Genomic DNA, 17,456 nt, shown 5'->3' on the forward strand with positions numbered 1-17,456 from the left:
ATAATGCTATCGTCAAACTTCATGGCTTAGAGAGAGAAAAGAGGATATGGCACAAAAAGAATCCCTCAATCAAAACACAGTGGGAAAAAAGTAGAAAAGAAAGGCAACAAACAAATCTCTCTCAGAGGACCAAACAGACCTTGCACTTCTGTCTGCAAAAATAACACTATCATAGTTTAAGTTACTTTACTACTCACTTTACTGCTCTTCTGGGATAAGGCACTGGTCACATAACTGAACCCAGAGCAGTGCGTAACAGAGGAAATTTCACTAGATGATAGAGAACCATGAATAATCTCTATTTACTTCACTGTATTACAGATGAAATAACAAAACTGAAGCAAAAATGATTATGCCCCATTCACTGTTTTCTAGACGGCCCTAAATATAAAGTCTACATTTAAAATGTTTGTAATTTAGCAGACGCTCTTATACAAAGCGACTTACAGTAGTGAGTGCATATATTTTCGTACTGGTCCCCAGTGGGAATAGAACCCACAACACTGGCGTTGTAAGCACCATGCTCTACCAACTGAGCCACACGGGACCCTGCAGTCTACTAATCGTACTCTATTACTACGGGCATTTGGGATTATATATAAAATGAAGACTAAAGCACAAATAATTAAAGAGAAGGAGAGGGTGCTTAGAGAATGCATTATACAGCCGTCCCCTCATCTGTCATTGTTTCATATATTTTTATATTCTATATAGGGCTGAAAATCGCTATATGAAAAGGTGATAAAGGTTAACTAAAACCCAGTTCTAACTCATTAGTTATCATTACGGTACTGCTATCTGAGACAGTGAGACAGACCACCACACTGATACATAACATTGCAGACTTAGTTCTAGCCTATGACATCCTGCTGCAATGACAGCATCTACTGACAAAGTTGGCACTGGTACTCATAATACACTCACACACACAATGAGTATAATGTTGTGTGATTTGTAGCCATGCTATCCTTGTACTGTACCAAATAATATTGTATGTGCCAGAAATACTCTCCACTTTTTGATTTCTCTTCCCTTCCTACTTAATCTTTCTTTGGGGAAAGCCCCCCCCCCACCCCACCCCACATTAGCTAGTAAACACAGATTTGCCCTCTAGTGCAGAATGAAGGCATGTCCACAGTGTGGCTAGGCAATCCACACCTTCCATGATGACGATCAAAATCAAGGGAAAATAACTGAGAAATGACAAACCAAAAAGAGAGGGAACTAAGGAGATGCCAAAATGTATGACAGCTTGAGAGAGAGGCAGAACGTGTGAGTATTCTCTTTTGTTGAATAATGTATGAAATCCTCCTGTGATTTCTGCAGCGTTGTCTCTTCTCTCTGGTGGCAGAGTCTGTTGGTAGGGTAGCGTGCCTGGTGGTGGTGGTGGTGGGGTCAGACGTACCACTCCCTGCGTGAGATCACTGAGCCGTCCATATGAGAGACATAGTCCCCCTCGGCCCCACTGTCATAGCAGTCATCCGACAAGTAGGGGGAGCCGTTGCTCAGCGGGTGTGGTGGGGCAGCGTATCTGGCATGGCTAGTCTGGTGGGGGCTGGGGTAGCTACGCAGGTGGTCGTGGTCATGGTGTTCTCCATTTCTCATCGCCCTCGTGCGGCCATTGGGCTGGCGCTCTGGCTCTCTGTGGTTGTGGCTGTTCATGATGGTTGTTGATGTTGGATGCAGGTGGAGGCGCTCGCGGTCCCGCTCGTGGTTGCGTTCGCGGTCGCCCCACTCCTCGCGGTCCTTGTCTACAAAAACATTATTGGCAGGCTTGGAGGGGTGGAGCTCGTGCTGTGGAGGAGCCTTCTGCATGTCTGAAGGCCCTAGGTACTGCTTAGTGTAGTAGTCCCCGTGGAAGGTCTGTCGTTGTCGGAGGTAACAGACCCCGCCCAGCACTAGCAGCAGCAGGAGGAACAAGGCGCCGCCCACAGCTCCACCCACAATGGTGCCCAGTTGGTTGGCAGGGGGCAGGGCTGCCAGGGTGGGGGAGGTGAAGAGGACCCGTTGCTTGTCTCCCACAGAGGTGGAGGAGGAGGCAGAGCCAGTTAGGACAGGCACAGGGGTGGTGGAGGGCATGGAGGTGGTGGGAGGATCTAATGAGGGAGGCAGGGAGGAGGGAAGTAGAGAGTCAGGGAGGGAGGGAGGAGGGAAGTAGAGAGTCAGGGAGGGAGGGATGAACAGACAGAAAAGTAGAGAATGTCAATGCCAACTACATCAGCATATTACTGAAAGGGGATAGGTAGACATGAGAAAACTACAAACATTTCTACATCTAAAACAACATGCTCATAACAGCCTCAGGTTTGCATTGACATGTTATCTGAACAAAGTATGTTGTTGTTAGATCTCTTGACAGACCACTTGAGGATAGAAGTTACCTTTAAAACGTATAGATGTGGTAAATTAAGTTTTGATATTTCGGGATTGAGGTAATGCATACAAAATGACAATAAAGACTAAAAAAACATGCAGCTTATAGCAGCCAAATGGGCAGTAGCCTGATCGGTAGAAAACCAGAGACAGAGTGAGCATTACACTAATCACAAAAGAATGGAAAGGCAAGGTAAGGCAGAGGGATGTAGATGTTACTAGTTTAGGAACCAGAGATGAGTGATTAGGAACTAAGTCCTCTACAAAGCAAAAACAAATTCTTAAAACAATCATGAATCGAACTCAATGCTGACTAGCTTTTGTCAGTAACATCTTATTTGAAGTGGTATAAGCTGTTCATAATGCCCACATATAATGTTTGCGGACAACTTTAGGCACTGCATGACATACACACTGTCAACTGTTAGTCATGGACACTCAACACTATTTTCCTTGCCCTGTAAATCTTTGCAAGGAAGAGAAGATTTGTTCCGTATTGCACAGATCTGCTTTAGAGGGACAATCAATCACAACATTCTGTAGCTACCGCCATTAAAATCAGGTCGAATGAACTGATGAACACTTTTATGATTATTATATGCCTGTTATGGGTGCTTATAAAGACTTTATGGAGAACTTATGCTGAGCATTTCAAATAAAGAGAAACATGTCTTTGTCATTGAGAATGTCGTAAGGCACTGATACGTAGGAGGGAAGGGATGTCTAGAATAGAGTCAGCACTAATGTTAGGGGACTTGGAGAGATGGAAGGCCTACCAAGATGTTAGGGGACTTGGAGAGATGGGAAGGACTACCAAGGCGTTAGGGGACTTGGAGAGATGGGAAGGACTACCAAGGCGTTAGGGGACTTGGAGAGATGGGAAGGACTACCAAGGCGTTAGGGGACTTGGAGAGATGGGAAGGACTACCAAGGCGTTAGGGGACTTGGAGAGATGGGAAGGACTACCAAGGCGTTAGGGGACTTGGAGAGATGGGAAGGACTACCAAGGCGTTAGGGGACTTGGAGAGATGGGAAGGACTACTAAAATGTCAGGGAGTGGTTCAGGGAAAAGAGATGGGCAAAATGGCAAATCACTCCTTTACAATTCAGTCAGTTCGAAAAAGTGTTTTGGACACTCCCTGTGTATGGCCATGTGTTGATGACTTGATCCAGATCTTCACATGCTCCCTATAATGTTCTTTAGGTCAGATGAACCATGATCAAGCACCTTTCATCAACAGATGAGACATGCTGCTCTCCTTATTCCATCCGCTGGTATTTCTGTCCGGACTTGCTGAGTCTGTATTTAACTGTTGAGGTCAGGGTTGCAAAGCTACCGGTAATTTACCAAAGTTACCAGAATCTTCAGTAATTTGGGCAATTAACAGAAAATATCTGGCACTCTATCATAACTTTGGTAATTTATACTTGAATAACTTTATTAAACATGTATAGTATTCATTTATTATATCTGTGTCCATATTGTCCATGAGTTTCTAGTAGATAAACCATATGGTTCAAGAGAAAATAGCCTAATTAATGAAAAAAAGCATCTAATCAACAATGGCATTACTTTGAACTATTTACTTTTTCACAACTGCCCCCAAATACATACTTACATAGTAAAACAAATACATACTTACATAGTAAAACGAATACATACTTAATGCTGAAACCCTCATATTAAAACATCAAATGTATTCACTAAGTTGATGGTTTTTATTTAGCATAATGGTTTTACAGCTTTGTCATTCATTTATGTATTTTGTAATAATCTTATTCAATGATTTAATATATTTTACATGTGATAAGGCCATGCAGAAGGCCAGAGATAATTAGATGCCTGTGATAATCTGAAGTACCCAAAAGGGCCACTAGATGTCTTGTGAGAGATTACATAAAGCCCTTGAAAGATACCAAAATTCTGGTAGTTTCCTGTTAAACTTAGAAATGTTCCAGTGATATATACCCTCCCTTTGCAACCCTAGCTGTGGTTGTGATTGGATTAGGACTGCACATGTGTGAAAGGTTTCCCCTAAAAGTGTTCAGTGATGTTGTGAAGTTCTTAAAACAGCGACATAAAAAAACACTCCAGTCCTAGTTCCAGGTCAGATGTCTGTAGAGATATCAGACTCTCAGATCCAACAGGATGACGTCATCCTGACTCCATGCGGAGAAACTGCACAAACGTGTGGGCGAGCACACACAAGAGTGAAACACAATACCCAGAAGTGCGCACACAGAGAACACACACCACGCACAAAACCACAGAGCTCCCCTCAAAGGGAAAAGCAAAAAAATATATGTTTAATAAATAATGAATAAGAGTTGAAAAGAACTGGTGAATATTTTATGAATCTGGGACATCATCATCATCTCAGTCAAGGCTGCACGCCTCTGCCTTTCACTGCGTCACACACACACGGCGAGAGAGAGTATAGAGAGAGAGAGAAAGCGCAAAAGAGTAACAAAAAAGAGGGATGGAGAGAGAGATGTACAGTAGTCATACTGAAAGCTTAATTCACGAAGAGAAGAAAGGTTTATGAGCCGAGGGAGGTGAGGGGGTTAACAAAACCTCAGGGACATGATGATCATATTGCACAGAAGAGAGAGACACACATGCCAGGCCAGGGGAACAACAGGGGACAGGTGACAAAGCAGAGGAGGAGTGAGTTAGTGGTATGAGATGATGATTAGGGATGAGCAGACAGACAGATGGGTTTGGCCAGAGAACTAGGGAGCTCTCCTCTCCTGTTGAACATCTGGAGACCTAATCAAGACTAATCAGGCCCCAATTAAGACTCTTACATCTGAGGAACAGAAATAATCTGCACTAATACAGCGTGGCAGCTCGCTTCAATTCAAACACTGACACACCCTCAAGCTTAGATGGATTAGGGTTTAGAATGACGAAATGCTGGATGGACCATGTGTGTTTCTGTGTGTGTTTAAATGTGATTCATCCTCAGAAAAGTATACCATTGTTTCAAAAGCATAAAAAAAAGTTATAAGTGAAGTGTTTAGTAGTGAGAACCATAGAGACACAGAGATAGTATTATCCATAGAGATAAATCAAGACTCATCTCCATGGTATTATCTCTATGCTGAACGCTTCAAGTTCTCCCCAAGAGAAACAGGGAGAATGTGTGCAATAGCAAGCTATGTGCATATTCAGCAGCGTTTCCCCTCTCACCTTGTATGCGTATCCGCAGGTCCCTGCTGCGTAGGTTGATGGCATTGGCAACCTCACACCTGTAGACTCCAGAGTCATTCCTTTGGAGGGGCCTCAGAAACAGCAATGTGCTGTTCAGTGTCTCCACCCCCTCTGGCATGTCCCCGTCCAGTCTGGGATGCACACACACATACAAGAACACAAAATGAAAGACGGACACAATTATACACAAACACTGGTTCAATGTTCAATCTGCAGTGTGAACAAATTTGTGCACACATAAAAACACGATCGCACACGCTCACAAACCTGATCCATCTGAAGTGGTGGGCTGGTGGGTTTGCCTTGGCTTTGCAGGTCAGCTGGACGCTCTCGCGGCCCACGTGCCAGTCACCATCATAACCTACCACCACAATGTCTGGGGCATCTGCAGAGACAAGACACAGAGGAGGATTAACATATATAGCAACTGGAAAAGCATAATAACCCCCCCCAAAAACAAATGGTGTGAAATGACATGTGAATCAGTCAAATCAATCAATTCTGTCTAAATTCCATCATGATAGACATGACTAATCTGTGAATGATTGTGAACAAAAAAGGAAGTCTTGTGGGTACTCGTGTTCAATCACGCACGCACACACACAGACAGAGAGACTCACACTCCACGTTGAGCTGGTAGGGGATCCTAAAGTCTGTGTGCAGGGCAGGATGGCGCACCACACAGGTGAGGGCGTGACCCTGGACGTGGCGGGTGGGCTGCCACAGGTAGTGCACCTGGGTGCTGGTGGTGCCGTTGGCCTCGTCCTGCAGCGTCACCTCTGAATGGCCAAACAGGTCCGTCTCCCAGGAGACTTCGGCAGGGGGGAGGGCCCGCTCAGCGATGCAGGTAGCCACCACCGTCTCATTGCCCTCATCGATCAGAGCCACCGAGCCAGCCGACACATACACCTTGGGCTCCACTGAGAGAGAGAGGAGAGAGAGAAATGGAGAGAAAGAGCTGTACTGTTTAGTCAGAGTTCCAGTAGCCTCTAGGGAAGTAGAGTTGAGTTCCTGAGTCTGGGAGAGCTTCCAAACACACACCCTCTTTCAGTCATTCACCAAGCTCTTGTTTCTTTCGGTCCACATCTACCACTCTCCATCTCCCTAGTTTCCCCCCTTTACTTCTATGCAGTAGCAGCTCAGGGACATCCTGTAACCTTTCCAAAAGAAAGAGTGTGTATGTATGTATGTATGTATGTATGTATGTATACACACACATACATACATATATATACACAGTGGGGAGAACAAGTATTTGATACACTGCCGATTTTGCAGGTTTTCCTACTTACAAAGCATGTAGAGGTCTGTAAATCCAGAAAATCACATTGTATGATTTTAATGTAATTAATTTGCATTTTATTGCATGACATAAGTATTTGATCACCTACCAACCAGTAAGAATTCCGGCTTTCACAGACCTGTTAGTTTTTCTTTAAGAAACCCTCCTGTTCTCCATATACATATACATATATATATATATATATATGCATACATACATACATACATGTACATACGTATGTATGTATGCATGCATGTATATATGTATGTATATACACACATCTATATAAATATACACACACACATACACACATATATATACACATACACACACTCACGCCAGTCACGGGTGCACCTCAGCCACGCTCAAGGTACTAAATGATATCATAACCGCCATCGATAAAAGATATTACTGTGCAGCCGTCTTCATCGACCTGGCCAAGGCTTTCGACTCTGTCAATCACCATATTCTTATCGGCAGACTCAGTAGCCTCGGTTTTTCTGATGACTGCCTTGCCTGGTTCACCAACTACTTTGCAGACAGAGTTCAGTGTGTCAAATCGGAGGGCATGTTGTCCGGTCCTCTGGCAGTCTCTATGGGGGTACCACAGGGTTCAATTCTCGGGCCGACTCTTTTCTCTGTATATATCAATGATGTCGCTCTTGCTGCGGGTGATTCCCTGATCCATCTCTACGCAGACGACACCATTCTGTATACTTCTGGCCCTTCCTTGGACACTGTGATATCTAACCTCCAAACGAGCTTCAATGCCATACAACACTCCTTCCGTGGCCTCCAACTTCTCTTAAACGCTAGTAAAACCAAATGCATGCTTTTCAACCGTTCGCTGCCTGCACCCACCCGCCCGACTAGCATCACCACCCTGGACGGTTCCGACCTAGAATGCGTGGACATCTATAAATACCTAGGTGTCTGGCTAGACTGTAAACTCTCCTTCCAGACTCATATTAAACATCTCCAATCCAAAATCAAATCAAGAATTGGCTTTCTATTTCGCAACAAAGCCTCCTTCACTCACGCCGCCAAACTTACCCTAGTAAAACTGACTATCCTGCAGATCCTCGACTTCGGCGATGTCATCTACAAAATAGCTTCCAATACTCTACTCAGCAAACTAGATGCAGTTTATCATAGTGCCATCCGTTTTGTTACTAAAACACCTTATACCACCTACCACTGCGACCTGTATGCTCTAGTCGGCTGGCCCTCGCTACATATTCGTCGCCAGACCCACTGGCTCCAGGTCATCTATAAGTCCATGCTAGGTAAAGCTCCGCCTTATCTCAGTTCACTGGTCACGATAACACCCACCCGTAGCACGCGCTCCAGCAGGTATATCTCACTGATCATCCCAAAAGCCAACACCTCATTTGGCCGCGTTTCCTTCCAGTTCTCTGCTGCCTGTGACTGGAACGAATTGCAAAAATCGCTGAAGTTGGAGACTTTTATTTCCCTCACCAACTTTAAACATCTGCTATTTGAGCAGCTAACCGATCGCTGCAGCTGTACATAGTCCATCTGTAAACAGCCCACCCAATTTACCTACCTCATCCCCTTACTGTTTTTATTTATTTACTTTTCTGCTCTTTTGCACACCAGTATCTCTACTTGCACATGATCATCTGATGATTTATCACTCCAGTGTTAATCTGCTAAATTGTAATTATTCGCTCCTATGGCCTATTTATTGCCTACCTCCTCATGCCTTTTGCACACAATGTATATAGACTCATTTTTCCCCCTACTGTGTTATTGACTTGTTTATTGTTTACTCCATGTGTAACTCTGTGTTGTTGTCTGTTCACACTGCTATGCTTTATCTTGGCCAGGTCGCAGTTGTAAATGAGAACTTGTTCTCAACTAGCCTACCTGGTTAAATAAAGGTTAAATAAAAAATAAAACATTTTGTTTGTATAAATGCATACGTATATGAATGTATACATATGTATACATATATGTACACACACACACACACACACACACACACACACATATGACACATCTATAAGCCATGGCTTTGCATGGAATGATAGATCTATCCATCTATCCAACCCCAGCCCCTCCCAGGAGATCCCTTAAAATAGAGGGACGTTTCAACTGTGCAACACACATACGCCTTATTGCCCACCGCATTTCTCTAGCTCTAATTATAGCACCCTGTTCTTCTACACCCCTCCCTTTGCCCCTCGTTCCCATTCCTACACCCCTCCTCTCATTCTCTCAACTGTACCCAACTGTCATACTGTTTACCCCACAGCAAATCTCCATGACTCTTCTCACTGCAACGCCACTTCATCGGCCAACCCTTATTCCAATCACTCATTCTCACCACTTTCCTTTCTCGCTCTCCCCCTTCTTTTTTCCTCTTCCACTTTGTCTTACCACTTTCCCTCCGGCTCAGTGATGTGAGCAGGATGTCTCTCCCCCAGAATATTGGTATGCATTATTCATTCAATTTACAAGAGGCACTGTACTAAGATACAGAATTACATTTCAGAATCTTACAAGCACACTATTAGCCAGACAAACACACACATACATTTACAAAAGGTGTGTTGCACACAGACACACACACACCTGCAAACACATTCTTACCGAGCACGCTGACAGTGGTGGAGGCCTGTGTGTTGCCCAGGGGGAAGGTGGCCACCTTGCAGGTGTACACTCCAATGTCGGCGAAGCCCACGTCCTCCAGTACGATGGTGGCGTCATGGGAGGAGGGTGAGCGGAAAGACAGGCGGCGAACGTAGTCCGGGGGGATGGAGATACCGAACACGGGGTTGTACACCGCCACCGTCACCGAGCCTGTGGGCAGCCGGCGCTCCCAGGAACTCTGGGTAAGACTCAGGTTGGCCTCCACCTCCACGCTACAGCCCAACGTCACGTTCTTCCCCAATACAGCACTCACCTTCTGGGGCACCAACACCTGACTGCCCCCCACACCTGGAGCCAGGGAGAGAAACAAAGAATGAATAGTTTCACCATCAACGATCAGTTCATTCCAATTATTTCTAAAGAACTACTGTTAGTAGTAACATTGAGAGAAAAGCAGTGGGGAATATGTTAAGTTATTAAGTATAATCCTAACAGTTGTACTTGGGCAGTGAAACATAAGCCTGTAAGTGGGTGTGTGTAATGTGTATGGCTGTACATTCAATATGCCCACTGATGATGGCAATAAAGTACCTACATCGGTCTCTCAGAATCACATAATTTACCATAAAACTGTGAAACACATACACAGCTTGTGAATATGTGTGTGTTAAGGTTTGTGAATAGGTAAGGAGGACATGTGAGGACAACCTGCTAGTACTACAACAGCAGCAGCAGGTGCAGTATCTCTTACAAACACACAGGAGTGCACGACACACACACACACACACACACATACGCGGAGCCATGGATACACCTAGTCATATAATCATGGATGACACTCAAGCACCATTCATTACAGCTGGACTCTTTTATAAAGTCCTCAAACCATATATAAGCCTGTGACATAAACCAGTATTCAAGGGTGACCTCACCAACTAGATCTCTTCGTTTCATGCGTGTGTCATCTGAAGATGATCATAGTCTCCTCTCGAGGCACTATCAATAAACATTCATCATGTTGGGTGTAATAGTGTGTGTGTGTGTGGTCGGGAGAGCGAGATGGTTTTGTGAACAACATTTACTTGAAAGAGCACTGACGTCAGCTCCGCTAAGACATTCCCAAACCAAAAAAACTTAGTAGGTTCCATCAAACTAAGCATTCACAGACATCTGTGCTGATCTGATCCTGAATCCACAGCAACCAACATTTGGTTTTCCATCAACATAATACACAGTCCAGTGTTTGTGTGTTTGTTCCACAGATCAGTGTATTCTTGTACAATAGCTGCCTGCCTGCCCTACTCCTGACCTGAATCCAGGAATTAAAAGCAGCCCTTTATGAAACAAACCCCTCGCTCTGTCCCTGTATCCAATCAGAACTAGCCCCTAAAGCTCTGTCATCCCCTCTAGTTATTAACATGGCCTGTCCACACTCACAGCATTAAGATCAGCAGTACTCCAGAGACACAGGCAGAGGGGGAGGAGAGATGGAGACAGGCAGACAGAGACATAAACCGCAGTACTCCACAGACACAGACAGAGGGAGAGAGAAAGGTGGGAGGAAGAGAAAGGAAGACAGGGAGAAGATATGGCAATATGATGAAAGTGTTAGTGGGAGAAGGAACCGTCTAAAGTAAGTAAAGGGTCATATGAAACAGATGAGGAAACAAATATATCACTAAGAGATTCTGCTGTCCAAGAGAAAAAAAAACTGTGGAAGGAAAGAGTCCCAGAAAGATAAATAAACCCGAACATCATAATAATACCACCATGCTGCACTCACCACACAACCACATCACTAATTGCAACAAGCTGCCAGTGGGAAGACGTCATCGTAAATCAAAACCCGCTGCATTGCTTGGCAACGGACTCAAAACATTCTGCCTGTTGTTGTCGAGCCAACAACCCCAGCCCAATCTCTCAGCCAACCCAACAGAAGTATTTTCCTGAGTGTCCCTCCAACCTCCTAACCTGGAAGCCTGAGACCTGAGCACAGAGAGGGTGACAATGACATTAGAATGCCATAAGGAGGGAGGAGAGGAGGAAATCAACAAGAGGACCATTCGTTAAAAGACAGAGTTTGAGGGCTGACCCCATTTAGTCGACTTGTCGATTGTTTGGTCAATCAATATTTTTTAGTAGCGCAGTGGCAAATCCTTTTTTTTTTCAAAATATGGCACACAAGACATCTGATACACGCCTGTCTGAGTGGACTAATCAATTGCGGACGTGGCAGGGTTGGCACACCAGTAGTAGATTTACTGTTAATTCCCATAATTTCTCATCTAGCGTAGCACCACGTATTATCAGCATATTCAAAAGAGTTTAAGAAACATATTACCTTCAAAAGTGTTCTTGTGATCAAGCCATCAATGTTTTGTGATTATTGGTGTCGTAAAAATGTTAGCTAACGGTTTAGCAATTAGCATGTTTGACATTTCTTTTTGATAAGCGGGTTAGCAAAAAAAAATACGTCCCATATTAAAAATCGGCATACGGTCCCTAGTTATTGGCCACCTTACTATTTTGTTCAATTACAAGATATATCCATTTCATTTTGAAAAAAAAAAAAAAAAAGACAACAACCTTGTATCCGAAGTTGGCTAACCTTTCGGTAAAAAAAAGAAGAAGCTATATTTCAGAAGTAAAAAGTTGGATATTAAATGACGTGTGGTCAGTCACGCAGTCGAATTTTACAATATACAGCGTGTCCCACAAAATGTGCATATATTACTTTTTTGAAAAATCTCAAAACCTAACTTAATGAAAATCGGTGGTCAGCTAGCTAGAAGAGTGTCTTTAGTCGCAAAACGTAAAGTTATTTTCGTCCATTTAAATGTTGAGTGAGGTGATTTAATCCTCTAACCGCTAGAGAGTGTCCGACCTTAGGGGACGTCTGATGTTGGGGGGAAATTAGCTACAATGCTTGTTTGGTTAAGGGCGGCAGGTAGCCTAGTGGTTTGAGCGATGGAGCAGTAACCGAAAGGTTGCTGGATTGAATCCCCGAGTTGACATGGTAAAAATCTGTCGTTCTGCCCCCGAGCAAGGCAGTTCCTCGGACGCTGAAGACGTGGATGTCGATTAAGGCATCCCCCCACACCTCTGATTCAGAGGGGTTGGGTTAAATGTGGAAGACACATTTCAGTTGAAGGCATTCAGTTGTACCACTGACTAGGTATCCTCCTTTCCCTTAATTTCTGTTAATGCATACAATTGTATTATTATTATTATAAATAGTCTTACCGTTGTCATTGTAGGAGCGGACACATTGATTGCAGAGCGCACAACCTAGGCTACACTTGTGAGAAAAAGGTTTTGGTTTATTTCATTCCATTTATGAGTCGTCAAAGTATTAATTGTCTTTTGTTTGGAGCACTCCTGCCAATCTTTAGTAAGGACACGCACCCGATTACACATATAGAAGTAGGACTAGTCAACCTGCGTGCAAATGTAGGCCTATACTGTACAGTAAGTGTGCCCATTTGGGGATCTGATACTATTTCTGATTGTCTTCATCACTGTGGAGTTTCTCAAATATTTTATTATTCGCCTCAAACAGCAATTAACAAAGTCTGCTTTAACATCCATTGAGAATGACAATAGTTCCTCAACATAGCCTATTTGAAAAATATTTCCAGCTACCTTCCGATAACCACTCGGTGTGAAAAGGAAAAAATGTCATGCTCTGATCCGGTAGAAACGTCATAAAATAGGCCTACCTGATTACTTCTTATCTCTTGTGTCTGTCCGGAGCTCACTGGTGCTGGAAACTCTGAGGACCCAGAATATTTTATATAAATGTTGCAAGTTTGCTAGCACAAGCTTTGGGCCAGACCAAGTTAATACAATGTTTCAAGTTCCTTGCAGTCAGGTCATGCTTAGCCAATGTGATTTATAGGATATTTATTTTTCGTCAGGATATTTACCTGCAGGCTGCAATATTTTTATTTGTTGGCTTTATGTAGGCTATTTTTACATATTGACAAATGGCAATAGAAGTTACTTTTAGATTTGCATAATTTTCCTTTATAATTTTGATTAACCACATGACATTGATTTTGAGATATGAAGACTACTTTAAATGAAATTAAACTGCTCCACAAAAATGTGCATATAAAAATGATAACTGGCACCCAGATCAGTAGAAATGGTAGGATAATTTGGCACTCCAAAAGGAAAAGGTTCCGACCGACCAGAAGAGTTTTTTTCTTCTGGTTAGTCTATATTGACCTCTGGCTCCCTCTTTAGTAATAAGTATGTTTTCATTTTTAAATTGCAGTGCTTAAAGCATCAGACAAGCTCAGTATCCTACATTGATTGTATTCAAACATAGGGTATGTCTTCATATTGAAAAATATACGCTTGAAAATTTCAACCAATCAATTGGTCGAAAAAACAGAGGACAAAAATATATTTTCTGACCGCCCTGTCGTGCCCTAGAGATTAACAGTTGAGTTGTGCCATTTTATAGGGGTGGGATCTCAAGCAAATAAAGGACGGGAAACACTCAGAAACTCTTTGTAATCCTTCCCTGAATTCTCTGATGTTTGACTAGCACGTAACGCAACGACTAGGTATGTGAATTTTCCCATTGCTGAAGTGCCCTGCATTGACCACAGTTGACTTTGCAACCTTGGCTCCTAGGTCTACAGGGTGGAACCACAGCATTGCGTTTACTGTTGGACAGCTGTTGACTCTTGTTAGGCATGTCAAATATCAGTGGCAGCTGTGTCACTTCCTGGTGGCTCAATAAGGCTAGTTAGTGAGCTGACAGTGATGGAGTTAATTAGCTAGTTACACATAGCGACTGCATTCCCAGCCAGGAATTCCACAAAAGGGCATTCACTCACTCCAAACAGGTGATGCTTGAAAGATCACAGTGCAACCCAGCAGATACAGAGTTTCATCCACTGAGACCAATCTCTGAGGGAGAATGATGTGTGTTCTGATGAGCCTATTGTCCAGGAGAAGAGAGAGTGGCTGTATGGGCGCTCACTACTGGAACTGGAACTTTAAGATGGAGATTTTTCTAAATGGGAAGCAGGGGATTTAAATAGCCATATATTGGTAGATGTTAATAACCAGACCACTAGAGATCTGCTCGACCACTAGAGATCTGTTGTTATTTTTAGGCTCCCCTCAAAAGCAGAGAGAGGTATACACAAAGAAAAGACAGATCAGTGAAATCGGACCTCTAATGTAATCACCTAACCATCAGGGGAAAGAGGAAGGCAAAGAAATGCTTAACATAACCGTTTGTGAAAGCTACTCCTATTGTATCAAAAGTAATCAGCCTATAAGATTAGCGACAAGCATACAGTTGAAGTCGGAAGTTTACATACACCTTAGCCAAATACATTTAAACTCAGTTATTCACAATTCATGACATTTAATCCTAGTAAAAATTCCCTGTCTTAGGGCAGTTAGGATCACCACTATTTTAAGAATGTAAAAATGTCAGAATAATAGTAGAGAGAATGATTTATTTCAGCTTTTATTGCTTTCATCACATTCCCAGTAGGTCAGAAGTTTACATACACTCAATTAGTATTTGGTAGCATTGCCGTTAAATCATTTAACCTGGGTCAAACGTTTCGGGTAGCCTTCCACAAGCTTCCCACAATAAGTTTGGTGAATTTTGGCCCATTCCTCCTGACAGAGCTGGTGTAACTGAGTCAGGTTTGTAGGCCTCCTTGCTCGCACATGCTTTTTCAGTTCTGCCCACACATTTTTTATGGGATTGAGGTCAGGGCATTGTGATGGCCACTCCAACACCTTGACTTTGTCTTAAGCCATTTTGCAACAACTTTGGAAGTATGCTTGGGGTCATTGTCCATTTGGAAGACCCATTTGCGTCCAAGCTTTAACTTCCTGACTGATCCCTTGAGATGTTGCTTCAATATATCCACAATTTTCCTGCCTCATGATGCCATCTATTTTGTGAAGTGCACCAGTCCCTCCTGCAGCAAAGCACCCCCACAACATGATGCTGCCACCCCCGTGCTTCACGGTTGGGATGGTGTTCTTCGGCTTGCAAGCCTCACCCTTTTTCCTCCAAACATAACAATGGTCATTATGGCCAAACAGTTCTATTTTTGTTTCATCAGACCAGAGGACATTTCTCCAAAAAGTTCAATCTTTGTCCCCATGTGCAGTTGCAAACCGTAGTCTGGCTTTTTTTAATGTCGGTTTTGGAGCAGTGGCTTCTTCCTTGCTGAGCGGCCTTTCAGGTTATGTCGTTTAGGAACTTGTTTTAATGTGGATATAGATACTTTTGTACCCTTTTCCTCCAGTATCTTCACAAGGTCCTTTGCTGTTGTTCTGGGATTGATTTGAACTTTTTGTACCAAAGTACGTTCATATCTAGGAGACAGAACGTGTCTCCTTCCTGAGTAGTATGACGGCTGCGTGGTCCCATGGTGTTTATACTTGCGTCCTATTGTTTGTACAGATGAACGTGGTAGCTTCAGACATTTGGAAATTGCTCCCAAGGATAAACCAGACTTGTGGAGGTCTACAATTTTTTGGGAGGTCTTGGCTGATTTCTTTTGATTTTCCCACTTAAGCCTTGAAATACATCCACAGGGACACCTCCAATTGACATCAATTAGCCTATCATAAGCTTCTAAAGCCATGACATAATTTTCTGGAATTTTCCAAGCTGTTTAAAGGCACAGTCAACTTAGTGTATGTACATTTCTGACCCACTGGAATTGTGATACAGCGAATAATAAGTGAAATAATCTGTCTGTAAACAATTGTTGGAAAAATTACTTGTGTCATGCACAAAGTAGATGTCCTAACCGACTTGCCAAAACTATAGTTTGAACAAGAAATTTGTGGAGTGCTTGAAAAACGAGTTTTAATGACTCCATCCTAAGTGTATGTAAACTTCTGACTTCAACTGTACATACGCATTACAGAGAAGAACCTACTGTAGCGCCTCTGTCTCACACACACACACACACACACACACACACACACACACACACACACACACACACACAGAGCGAGTCTGGCTGTCCTGGCTGCAAGGAGACATCGTTCCCAGAGGAGACTCAGGTGATCATTCTCCCTCAGTCAGCGCAACTATAGTATGGGATTGGTTGAAGTTCAATGCTAATATCGATAAATTCACAAATCAACTTGAATGTAGGTACACAACACACATGCCACCTCTTGTCATGAGCAGTCCAAACGTTATAGAGAACCATATACCAGATTTTTGACAGCGCCTTTAGCATTTGAGTATTCAGAGTAATTTCTGCAACGACATAGTTCAAATTCTAGATATAGGATAAAAATTTGACTTTAGCATCTGTCGTGTCTTTGACTATGCCAGATTAATTGCTATGACATGCTATTCTATAAAATAATTTCTCCGTAATTAATATTACCTGATTGAACTAATCATGTAAATATTAATTAACTGTTATCTTTCGAATAAACTCTTAAAGATTTAGTAATAGTTTACATCCATAGCAGTCACCTTAATCGTCAGTTTATTCAGTCTCATCTGAAAGTTGTAAATCCTTGATTATCTGCAAGAATCCTGGCTAACAAGTTGAATCAGCAATACAAAATTGGGTTTAATTATTTATTTACTAAATACCTAACTAATCACACAGAAACACACATACACAATTAAAATCACAACTTGATTACAAAGTGCCGTCATAAAGAAAACGTCCCTAGCGGGCGGAATAGACATGACAGCTTGTTCCACAAAGGAAAGGGGGGGGCTGGTTTTTAGTGAAAGAGCGGGAGACTGGAACATAGGCGAAGCTGTGTTATCGTAAATACAGTATCTTATGCATTCTAAATTACCGCCCATTTGAAAAAGGAAAATGCAATAAATATTTACTCTGAGCTGCGCTTCAGTAGGTTGGTGGTAGATGGAAGACTGTATCGCCAACCCGAGTCCTCTGTCCTTTGAAGAATGTCTCTGGTAGTCACTGGATACGTTGGAGT

The 17,456-nt window shown here is 42.9% G+C and overlaps 1 protein-coding gene and 1 non-coding gene across 2 annotated transcripts; both read right to left on the reverse strand.

Annotated features, from left to right (window-relative positions):
• Window positions 1-473: 473 nt before the first annotated feature.
• On the reverse strand, window positions 474-549 carry trnav-uac. Its single transcript has one exon. It is a non-coding gene; the product is annotated as a tRNA-Val (tRNA).
• An 846-nt stretch (window positions 550-1,395) lies between these two features.
• LOC120043703 (nectin-3-like protein) lies at window positions 1,396-10,291 on the reverse strand. The gene is made up of 7 exons (XM_038988253.1): window positions 10,282-10,291; window positions 9,486-9,833; window positions 6,208-6,507; window positions 5,855-5,972; window positions 5,567-5,718; window positions 1,718-2,096; window positions 1,396-1,636 (listed from the first exon to the last, which is right to left on the reverse strand). Exons 1-7 carry the CDS (start codon window positions 10,289-10,291, stop codon window positions 1,396-1,398), a joined length of 1,548 nt encoding a protein of 515 aa, XP_038844181.1.
• Between the last annotated feature and the right edge of the window lie 7,165 nt (window positions 10,292-17,456).

The sequence above is a fragment of the Salvelinus namaycush genome, chromosome 3 (genome assembly GCF_016432855.1).
Source record: "Salvelinus namaycush isolate Seneca chromosome 3, SaNama_1.0, whole genome shotgun sequence".
Taxonomy (NCBI): domain Eukaryota; kingdom Metazoa; phylum Chordata; class Actinopteri; order Salmoniformes; family Salmonidae; genus Salvelinus; species Salvelinus namaycush.